Source organism: Chenopodium album, chromosome 3, assembly GCF_948465745.1.
Source record: "Chenopodium album chromosome 3, dcCheAlbu1.1, whole genome shotgun sequence".
NCBI classification, from domain to species: Eukaryota; Viridiplantae; Streptophyta; class Magnoliopsida; order Caryophyllales; family Amaranthaceae; genus Chenopodium; species Chenopodium album.
In genome coordinates this window covers 17,137,515-17,149,542 of record NC_137836.1, presented here as the reverse complement: position 1 = coordinate 17,149,542, position 12,028 = coordinate 17,137,515, and the positions used below count along the sequence as shown (strand labels likewise).

At 33.5% G+C, this 12,028-nt stretch overlaps 1 protein-coding gene across 1 annotated transcript; it reads right to left on the bottom strand.

Moving 5' to 3' along the window:
* Positions 1-3,628: 3,628 nt before the first annotated feature.
* LOC145623871 (ABC transporter B family member 1) lies at positions 3,629-11,523 on the bottom strand. Its single transcript, XM_081676755.1, has 10 exons — positions 10,687-11,523; positions 10,539-10,593; positions 10,253-10,428; positions 9,948-10,148; positions 9,579-9,838; positions 9,172-9,488; positions 8,859-9,082; positions 6,706-7,079; positions 5,570-6,284; positions 3,629-5,117 (listed from the first exon to the last, which is right to left on the bottom strand). The coding sequence occupies exons 1-10, from the start codon at positions 11,125-11,127 to the stop codon at positions 3,831-3,833; spliced, it is 4,050 nt and encodes a 1,349-aa protein (XP_081532881.1). The 5' UTR covers positions 11,128-11,523; the 3' UTR covers positions 3,629-3,830.
* Between the last annotated feature and the right edge of the window lie 505 nt (positions 11,524-12,028).

Here is a 12,028-nt window from a genome sequence, read left to right as displayed (position 1 = left end):
CCACCAGAGAGCTTCTATGTCCCAAGAGTGGTCATCTTTTATGAAATGGTCTACATTTAGATCTAAATTAGCCATAATAGAAGGGTCACGTCGTTACAATATGACATAATATAATCTACAATAAGATTTGAAATCTTTGTCGTTGGCTTGTTTTAGTTACCATCTCCCATATAGGTGATTAACGATAAGTTTCAATCAATAATTTAATGAAAATGAGTTTAGTTAGTAAAAATAATTTCTGTTTAAGGGTATGTTTTGATTTACTGAACTGAATAGAGTTGAAATGAATATTCTATGAGAGAAGGAAATTAGGAACTAAACTGAACTGAACTGATTGAAGTTGAACTGAACTGAAATTAAGCCGAAGAGAACATGTTATTAGCTTAGCCTAAGTTCACACATTATTATAGTATTCAAGTGGTTCTGGGCATTAGTCATTGAGTACACTCACCAAAATGCAAAATTTAGTAAAGTACACTCACCAAAATAATTATCCACCGAGTTATAACGTCATTAAAGGGCATAGACATATGCCAAGATTAATGGGCTTGTTGTCCCTTAATTTTGTGGTGATGAATAACCCCCTATAAATAAGGAGAAATATGAAACAACCATTAGGGCATAGGTACCATATGATTTCCTACAAGTAATAAAGTAAATTTAATAATAGGTAGATTCTAGACAAAGATTATGTTTATTTATTTATTTATTTGAAAGGAAGATTATGTTTATTTACTCATTTCGAAATGAGCAAAATACAAGCTGACTTTTTTTATTCACAGCACAAGGCAGAACAATTACTCTTCCGCATTTGATCATCCTTTGTTGTAGGTTCCTTTGCTCTTAAAGAATTACTAGTATTTTAAAAAATATATGTATATAAATAAATAAAAAATAAAAAATAAAAAATAACAAAAAAATCTTTGCGAAAAATTCACTATATTCATAATTTAAAACATAAGTGGTCACTTGGGACCACTCACACCCATCTAAAGCATAAACATATGCATGCTTTTAAGAGCAGAATAATTTAAATGTCATTTTCTCCATCTAAATCTCCTTTTCAATTTTTGTTATTGTTTTTTTTTTTTTAAATAATTAATTAAAAAACACAAACTTTAAAAAAAAAAAAAAAATCGGATGTACAATAATTATTGTACATCCATTATAACGATAGCCTAAAGTGATCAAAAGTTACCTATATTTTTTTAAGTTACCCCATAAATGAATAAAAGTTACCCCAATATGTATAAAAATAACTAAATTCAAATAAAAATTATCTATACTTTTTTTTTTTTTTTTGAGGAAAAAAATTATCTATACTTCATTAGTAAACAATCACATTTATTGTCTAAAAAAAAAAAAAGTAGATATGTATAAAAGTTACCCCAATATGTATAAAAGTAACTCAATTCAAATAAAAATTATCTACACATTTTTAATTTTTTTTTTTTTGAGGAAAAAAAATTATCTGTACTTCATTAGTAAACAATCACATTTATTGTCTTAAAAAAAAAAAAAAAAAAAAAGGGTAAACAATCACATTTTAAATGACTAAAAATCAATTATTAATGATTGAATGTAATTAAATTCCTTTTATAAAACTTTTTTTATTGTCTATTTACATATAAATTGTATTATATTTAAAGTTATCTAAAAAAAGGCAAAATATTACCCTAAAATTTGCTAAAAGTTACCCTTATATCTCTCGATGTACATTAATGTAAACCGGATGTATACAAAAATTTTTCATTTAAAAAAAAAAAAAAAAAAAAAAAAAAAAAAAAAACCTCCTTGGCTCATGCACACCCCGACTATAAGGAGCCCACTTTTTTGTGTCCTTTTAACCCAAAAGAAACTCCATCTTTTTAATTTACTTGTATTTTTCAAGTTAGTAATGTGTCATTTCTAAGAGTCCGCTTTCACCTTTTCATGTGTGATATTATGAACGTGCAACCACCACAATGAAACCAAATACTTAAATTATTTTGCTCCCCCGTTTATATCACTCTTCCGCATGCTCTGTTACCCTTAATTATTTTCCATGCCCACAACCAATTTCCTCATTTAGGGCCTGTTCCGATTGACTGAACTCAGTTGAACTGAACTGAACTGAACTGAACTGAACCGAGCTGAACTGAACTGAACTGAACTGAACTGAACCGAGCTGAACTGAACTGAACTGAACTGAACTTATTAATTAGTGATTTTTAACTACGGATTAGTGATCTTTGATTATTTATTGATATTTATTACTATACATATGTGTATATACAAATGTACATATTAAAATATTTACGAAAAATATACTATATAATTATAATTATAAAATGTATGGAAAATATATTATAAAATGTATGGAAAATATATTAAAAACTTGAAACCTCTAATTTTCTCAATGAGATTAACATTAGAAATATGTTTCAAAAAAATAGAACCATTTGAACAATGAATTGTATCAATATTATCATTGTTATTATTATTATTATTAATTATTGATAATTATTATTATTATTTATTGATTATTATTATTATAGTATTATTATTATTATTATTATTATTATTGCTATTATTATTATTATTTATTGATGATTATTATTATTTATTGATTATTATTGTTAGTATTATTATTATTATTTCAATTATTATTGTTATTATTATTATTATTGTTAATATTATTATTATTATTATTATTATTATTATTATTATTATTATTATTATTATTATTATTATTATATACTATTTATTATTATTATTTTTGTTGTTGTTGTCGTTGTAATAAGATCTTAAAAGAATGAAATTTGGCTTTATATCATTAGCAATATCATTAGACATAAATTAAGAGTTGAGCTGAACTAAACTGAACTGAACTGAACTGAACTGAACTGAACTGAGCTGAACTGAACTGAACTGAACTGAACTGAACTGAGCTGAACTGAACTGAACTGAACTGAGCTGAACTGAACTGAACTGAACTGAACTGAACTGAATTTCAACGGAACAGAACAGGCCCTTAATCTTCTACTTGTACTATTTTGTGCTTACTAAAATTCTATGGGTGCAATAATGAATAATGTAATGCATCCCTCCTTCAATTGTCTTTTACTTCATCTTACGGAGCGATAAATTACGTTCATAGACAAATATTTCGTATTTATTATATTACGTTATGGAAATTTAGTTGCTTAAAAAAGTTACGTCTCTTAACTGCCTAACCCATCTCAATTTTTGTCATACTTTACCCTACATAAACCTAACAAAATTGATTTTGTAGTGTCCAATTATTTGATTCCAAATCCCTACCTTAACTCCATTATTACATTACCTAGTTCTAAGACGTATAATTAATTAATTATCCTAACTTAACCTAAATTATCCTAACTTAACCTAACATGATCGACTTGTTCTAAAGAAGAAAAAGATAGGCGCCTACAAAATACGAAGTACTCGTGTTATATTCATGTCATTTAAAAACTTCATTTCATGTATTCATCATCAATATGACAATTCATCACTCGAATTACATATATGTGGAATCTTTACCCGTACTAAATCCTAGTGACCAAATCAGGGCGGATCGATACCTTTCGGATGTGTTGCATGTACAATAGCTAGGAAGTTGGATCCAAACGATGAACCTTTTGGATAAAATTACTATATTTCATAAGCTAAATTAGATAACACATACACAAGAAGCTATATATGACAGCAAAAATCAAGAATTCCAAACTGATGAGAAGGGATATGTGGGTATACTTTTTTTTTTTCCTCTTCCTTTCCTTTTCCTATCTTTTTACTAAATTTGGAAATTCTTCCACCTTTTTTCAGCATCAGTTTTCCCTCCCCTCATCTTCTCGTGGTCGTGTGGAAGAGGTTGATCCTGATGCCATCCCTATGGCCTGACCGTGTGAGAACCTTTGTAACTGTATCATTCTGGCGTAACACCCGTCTGGATAGTTTTTTAACAGGTGTGAATGTGATCCTTGTTCCGCTACTTTCCCATCATCAATAACAGCAATAACATGGGCATTTCTAATAGTTGATAGCCTGTGGGCCACCACAATCGTCGTCTTCCCTGAGCATGCACGGTCCAATGCATCCTGAACAGACCTCTCTGACTCTGCATCAAGTGCACTCGTAGCTTCATCGAGCAACATTATCTCTGCCTTTTTCACAAATGCCCTGGCAAGTGCAATCCTCTGCTTTTGTCCCCCGGACAATTGAACTCCTCTCTCCCCTACCTGGGTCTTGTAGCCCTCAGGCATGGCTGATATGAACTTGTGAGCATTTGCTAGGGTTGCTGCTTCTATTATCTCAGTTTCTGTTGCATTTTCGTTGCCATACTTGATGTTTTCATATATTGTGGTGGCAAAGAGGCAAGGTTCTTGTGGGACTAATGCCATGTGCTGCCTTAGGGACTTGAGGTTATACTTTCGGATGTCCTTACCATCAATCATAACTCTCCCAGATGATGGATCGTAAAATCTCAGCACTAAGGAAATCACAGAACTCTTACCACATCCACTGGGGCCTACTAAGGCAAGAGTCTTCCCTGCTCGTGCCCGCAAGTTGATGTCTTGGAAGACAGATATGTCAGGACGTGTGGGATAGGAAAAGTCAACATGCTTGAGTTCTACCTCTCCACGAAGGCGTTCAGGAACCAGTGTTGCATCCTGTTCATCAGGTTCAATTTCAGTTTTTCGATCAAGAAGTTCAAACACAGACTTCATTGCACGTCCTCCCTTGATGAAATCGGGTGCTAGGGTTAAAGTCTCAGCAGCTCCATTGGCAGATACCATAAGGACCATGAAAACCCGAATTGTCTTAGAAAAATCAGAGATTCCATGCTTCACAAGCCAAGAAGCGTACCAGAGACCAAGAGCATATGAAGCATAAAGAGCAAATTGAGCTATTCCGTATCCACTACCTGCAATCTGTCCCTTCCAGAAGCAACGCCGTAAAGGAATTTCAAGATTTCTAGTGAAAAGGCCAACAATTTTCGTTTCCGAGTTGAAGGCAGCTACAGTTCTGACATTTGACACTGCTTCTCCTGCCAACTGTGTAGCCTTGGCATGAGCCGCTTCAAGGTCTCCAGAGAAACCTTTCAGAAACATTTTCTGTTACCAGATTAATACATACATTAGGAACCATCACCTTAATTATAAAAAAATAATAAAAATTAAATGAACTGATAAAGTTACTGTCTTGTTTAGCAACTATCACATGGGAAGTTGATGGTTGCACAATCCTTCTTTTTATCTTTTCAAGCATGCCATATACAATTTTCAAACATAACTGTGACTTATTCTGGAAAAGTAGACTAATTAACATGCTCATATTTTTTTTTTTGCATTGGGATTATGCCACAGGGGAAAGGTAGGAGGGGTCATACTTGGAACTCATGCTCTATATAATTGCACAGGTATTATATTCCTTAATCAAATTTTGTCATTGATTATATTGGGAAATCATTAATTTTAAGCACTATATATAATTGCATAAGCATGTCCTTAAATTTATCTAATTTTTGGCGGGGAGACTTTGAAATAATCAGCAAAGAGTAACAAACCTGCAGAACAGTAGCAGCAACGACAACAGGGAAGACTGCAATAAGTACAAGAGCAAGACGCCATTGCAAAACGAACCCGGCAGTACAAGCAACAAGCATAAGAGCGGAGTTCTGCGTTATAACAGAAATCCTGTCTCCAATAGCCGATCGAACATTATTAGCATCAAGAGAAAGCCTAGCAGCGATTCGGGCACTCTCATTTTCTTCCTGATCAAACCATGCCATCTCATTTTTTATCACAGCTGCCATCATTTTCTCCCTAACCCTTTTCGTCAGATTTTCCCCAACCACATCCCAGAAAAAATGCTGTAGCGTGTTAAAGATGAGGGCAGCAGATGAAAGTCCAATTAGTAAGTAGCAATACTTGGCAATTTCTCTGATCATAAAAGCATGGTCTGGGTTGTAGTAGACACTAAGGACAGCACTAAGAACATAGGCAAAGAAGGCACTGAGTGAACCACAGATAACGGAGCCCACAGAACCAACCAAAGCATAAGGCCATTCAGGAGCATTCATTTTAGCAAGACGCCAAAAGGAATTGGCTTGCTCCTTGAAAGCCAACTTCTCAGGCCTGTAACTTCCATGGGTGGCATCAATAGAGAGACTAAAATCAGAAGTGGAGAAATCAGAGAGCCGACGTGAATAAGGTGAACGACCATATGAAGAATTCCGTGCAATAATTGGTGAACTAACTGAGTTTCTGGCACTTGAAGGCCTGCAAGATAAAGTACAAGGTCATAACTACTTCAGATGTACACAATTTAAGCTATTATAACTAACAAAGTCACAAGTTACACTATCTGTTTTATCAGAACCAGAACAAGTAATTTCCAGCTTTTTTTGTCGGGTTTTATAATTCTTGTGACTAGTTTTTAAGTTCCTCTTTATAAAACTTACTAAACTCTGCATAGCTTCTAACTTTATGTCAAACCCTAGCTTTTCTTTTCTCAATTTGTTTGATTGGCAAGTTTTTTATATCATGATCCTTAAGATTGATATTTAGTAGAGAATGATAACCATAACACGTTTTCTTTCCTCAAATTAAATAGGACTGATGTATGTTCAGCAGAAAGCAGGAATATCTAGTTTGAATTTGAATAGGATGATTGTCCTAGACGATTGTTCAAAGATAGTACCTGGCACTACTCTTTCTGGCATTATGCATGGCTGTTTCATGAGCCGTTTCTTGCATGCGAATGAGCTTGGCATAAACACTATTTTCGCCTTTGCCCATAAGTTCATCATGGGTTCCAATCTCTGATACACTTCCTTGTTGAAGTACAGCCACAAGATCAGCCTTACGAATTGTGGAGAGACGGTGGGCAATAACAAGAGTTGTTCTGCCGATCATAAACCGGTCAAGAGCTTCTTGGACGAGCTTTTCTGATTCAGAATCTAATGCACTAGTGGCTTCATCTAAAAGCAGTATTGCCGGGTTCTTAAGCATTGCCCTGGCAATAGCAATCCTTTGTTTTTGTCCTCCAGAGAGCTGCAAGCCTCTCTCCCCAACCTGTCATTTTCAGAACGTTTATCAAACTTTATTTATCAAAATTCCTGTCAACTTTTTTGTATTTAGTTCGCAGCAAGCCTACTGGTGAGTAAATAATTGTACAGTAAAATCAATGAACTGGAAGCAGAAAGTTGCTATTCCTTGTCAAAATCAATTATAGTCCATGTTTAGTCACATAAAATTTTAGTTCATTCCCAGCAACAGTAGGAAATTTTCTACAGAAAAATAAAATAAGATTGTATTAACAATAATACATACAAGTATATTTTCTCTAAAAGATTAAGGTACTGATATGCCCAAATACTGCACTAAACTCTACTAGATATTGACACATGATTTTGTCAAGCATTGCTAATAGGATAGCATATTTGATAATGCATATAATGTGTCAAACTTCGTAATAAGGAATCTTGCTTGATTCTCAAACCATTTTATTAATTCTTTTAACTTAAGGTGACAGGATTTCAAAATTTTAGTACTTGTATAATAATTCAACAAGGCTTTGAAGTTTGAAGAAGCTGTTTTCGGTCTTCGAAGACCCTCAAATTGAGGGAGTTTTATAATCAGAAGAAGAAAATTTGTAGTGGAAACACCAATATTATACTTAGTATAACATTTACTTAACTCTCTTTGACAATTAAACCCAAAAAATGAAAAAGAAAAAGAAAAGCAAGGAAATATTACTAATTAAATAAATAAATCAAGACAGAGATAAGTAAAAGAATGGCAGTGAGTGGGAAATATAATACTAACTGACAAATTGCTCTAGTCCAAATGGTCCTTGTTTCAGAAGAGTATGCTATTAATATCTGCACATGCATTGTTGACTGGGACATGTTACCTTTTCTTTAAATGCATGACCAAACACCTTCTATTGCATTGACTTTTTTGAAAGGGAGAAAGTGTTAGGTTTTGTTTGTTGACCAATCATCCCATTATTTTGAGTTACATAAGAAAGAAATCACGCCTAACTTTATTTTTTCGAATACTCCGTATATAAAAGGATCTAAATGTCCCTGTAACACAGCAATAAACCAATAGAATCTAAAAGTCCGGCTATCTCACGACTATCTTTTTAGTATTACTACTTGCTAGTTATATGAAATTAATATGGAGTACTCCATAAGGAATGAAAAACAAGAAAATAAAATAATCATAGAAATTGAATAATTAATGATAAAAAAAATGAACATGAGAGATACTAGTAGTAGGCTAGTATATTCTTTGATCCAAGGTATAAAATAATGAACTATCCTCTTATTCCCTTCTTATGGTTATTCAAAGACTCGAGCTATTTATTTAACAGTAAAATTTAACTCTTTGTGGAACAATTGCAACGCCCTTAAATTGTTAAAGAAAAGTGTAAAATGGTAAATTTTACACTGTTATATATCGAACTTGTACGCTATTTACTTCCTTTTCTTATGCAAACTCTTTTATTGTGGGCAATACGCAAGCCAAAACTTAAACAAAGTAGGAAAACATTGGACACAATAATTCAGACCAAGAATAGATAGAATTAATAGCTAAGTCAGATCCTCGAATCCACAACCATATCTGGTCAATGTTCCTAAGTTTGAGACTTAGACCACTACTCTTAACCATAATATGTGCAAAAACACATGAGTTATCATTAACATCAGAAACCACAACTATTAAACAAGAACAATCACACCCACCTCCCCGCCTGCCCCCTCAGCCAACCGCCTTGTGAACCGATTACAAGATTCGTATCAAAGATGTACAACATTTTTAAGAAAAGGGTGAAATTGATCTTACCTGAGTTTCAAAGCCATCAGGAAGCTTAATGATAAATGAATGGGCGTTGGCGACTCTGGCAGCTTCTTCGACCTCGACCATGCTAGCATCTGGTCTGCCTAGGAGTATGTTTTCTTTGATGCTGGTTGCAAATAAAGCGGGTTCTTGGCTCACCAACCCTATTTGCTGCCTCAGCCATCTCAGCTTTAATGTTTTAATGTCATGCCCATCTAAAAATACTTGTCCTGCATACCAAATATTTATTATCAAACTACCCAATGAAAAAATGCTTCATTTATTTGTAAGAAAATAAATGACATATTATTGTTTTTACCTTCAGTGGGATCATAAAATCTCTCAATTAGAGAAACAACAGTGCTTTTACCAGATCCACTACTACCAACAAGAGCTATGGTTTTTCCAGCAGGTACTGAAAGTGAGAAGTTGTTGAGAATTTTCACATCCACCCTTGATGGATATGCAAATTCGACGTTTTTGAGCTCGATTAGCCCCGTAACTGATTCCAATTCGATTCCTGATTCCTTGATTCGGTCAATACTTGGTTTGTGATCGATTACCATAAAAATCTTTGCAGCTGCAGCTTTCGCCTTGGCAAACGCACTCATACTCGGTGCTGATTGTCCCAAACCTCTGATTAACCAAATTAGTACAATATTAATCAAAATTTCGCAATTATAAAAAGTCTGCAACAAAATCGGAAACAATTGATAGTAAACTTACATTCCACCAATCATGACAGCAAACATAGTAGCAATGGCAAGACCTCCATTAGTTAAATGGTGCCGAACAAGATAGCCTCCATACCAAAGAAGTAGAGCATAACAACAAAACACGACGAAATAAGTTCCTCCCAATCCTAAACCCTTTGCCAATCCACTCTTGTACCCAAGCTTTTGGGCAATCTTCAATGCTGCCGAATACGTCTGTAAGGCTTTTGATTCACCCACAAACGCGAAAACCACCCGAATTTGAACAATTGTCTGCAAATTAGTACCAAATGAAACATACCCAGATCAGCAAATTATCCATAAAACATGCTCAAAAGATCAAATTCAACAGAACTTTCAAAAAATTCTCGTTAAATCATACCTGTTCGACGATATTCCCAGCCTGAGACATAGCTCCTTGGCTCTTGCTAGACAACTTAGCTAATGTAGTAGTGTAAATTCCACCAATAACAGCAATCAGAGGAACAACAGCAAGAGTTACCAAAGCTAATTGCCACACAGCAGTAAATCCCACCACAAAACCAGTCACAAATGTTGCTAAGTAGTGTATAAAACTACCCAACTGCAATTTCATCAAAAACAACATCATATTCAGCAATAATTCAACCATATAATAGAACAAAAATTATGTGTATGAAATATGGTCCAAATACAATAAAATTGTACCTTCTCACTGATGGCATCTTGAACAAGTGCAGCATCAGTGTTAATAGCAAAAACAATGTCAGAAGTTCTAACTTGTGTATCAAAGTACTGAATGTCCTGACTCAATGCTGCTTCCAAGTACTTAATCCTCATCTTTGTTGATTGCCTCTCTCCAGTCCACATCCAACATGCAATTTCTATACAACATATCATATAACAAAATTTAATTTAATTTTAGTCCACAAAAAATGGGAGAAAAAATTTATGAACTAAAACCCCAAAAAAAATCACAAATTAAAAAATTTACCTGCCCAAGAAGAAGCCCAAATTGCTGCTCCAACAACAAGAAAATAATATGCATACTACAAAAAATTGCCAAAAAGAGAAATTAATCAAAAAAAATTGAGTAAAAAAAATATAGATTAGAGATTAATTAAAAAGTAAATGAAGTGTACCTTTAAAACTTCTTGCATCATTTTATCAGGGTTATTAGAGTAAGAACCAAAAGAGTTAACAAGATCAGCAAAGAATCTAAGAAAAAGGGGTAAAGCACAGCCATGAACAAAAGCACCAAGAGAACCAATTCCCATCAAAATACAATCCAATTTATCAGCAAATCTGAATAACTCTTTGAACGCAACCGGAGGCGGTCCTTCTTTGGGTTTATCAGCTGATCCCGAAGACGACGATTGTGCATCTCTTTTTGCATTGATATGACTATTTCCATTACCATCAGTAGCTTCCATCTTTGAAGCTTGGAATTCTTGAAGATGAGCAGGAGTATTGGAGTTAAGAGTAGTGCTATTATTTGAAGAGCCTGAAAGCTCAAGACCATGCATTTCCGACCATCTCCATTGTTCAATTGTCTTTATCTCTTTAGATTCTTCTTGTGACATTATTTGCAAACCAACCCAAAATTGAGCTTCTTTTATAACTCCAAAAAAAAATGCAAAAAAATAAAAAAATAAATAATGAATAATATTAAAAATTAATTCACACCCACTTCATCATTCTCTCTCTTCAAGATGGGTTTTTAATATATTTTTTTTTTAATTAAAGGGGTTGAAAGCTTGTGGGAAACACCATCCCAAGAATAGTTGACAATTACTACTGGTAATAAGAATTTACATGTGATTCTGTGTTAAATTGGAGAGAGGAGAGAGAGAGTGAGTGAGTGACAGAAGATGTGTTTTCAAAATTCATTGATTTTGTAATTGTTTTTGTTTGTTTGGTTGCTTGTTTGTGTAGAAAAAAAGAAAGAGAAGCAAGAAAGTGACATGATAAAGGAAAGGAAGGAGAGAGAAAGAGTGGAATGTGGGGAGGTTTTGTATTAATTCTTCTTGTAATTTTAAAGTCTCCGACAAATTATACTGTTGTGTGAAAACTTGGAGGATCAACATTTGGATTTTTTTTTTTTTTTTTTTTTTTCAATTTTGACCCTATGAGCTAGAGCTGTACTAAAAAAAAAAAAAATGCACACACTATGTGAAAACTTAGCATGATCTAATTATTATTATTATTATTATTATTATTATTATTATTATTACTCCCTCCGTCCCTAAATTACATTCCTCCGTCCCTAAATTACATTCCTCTTGCAAGTATTTATTCCTCACATAATAGAGAGGGAATATTATTATTCAAAAACGGACAAAGTCATACTCCCTCCGTCCCCGAAAGAACGACCCATTTGGGTTGATTTCACGGGTATTAAGAAAGTTAAATAAAAAGAAGTAAAAGTATATTGGAAAGATAAATTTACATGGGATTTGTAAAAAAGTAGAGAGAAAAAGTAAT

Excerpts from the sequence above, each read along its gene's own strand:
- LOC145623871 (XM_081676755.1), bottom strand. The coding sequence starts at position 11,127 with ATGTCACAAGAAGAATCTAAAGAGATAAAGACAATTGAACAATGGAGA. Across the intron at positions 10,149-10,252 it reads AAGATGCCATCAGTGAGAAG|TTGGGTAGTTTTATACACTA; the intron begins GTACAATTTTAT and ends ATGAAATTGCAG. Across the intron at positions 9,489-9,578 it reads GCTGTCATGATTGGTGGAAT|AGGTTTGGGACAATCAGCAC; the intron begins GTAAGTTTACTA and ends TTGGTTAATCAG.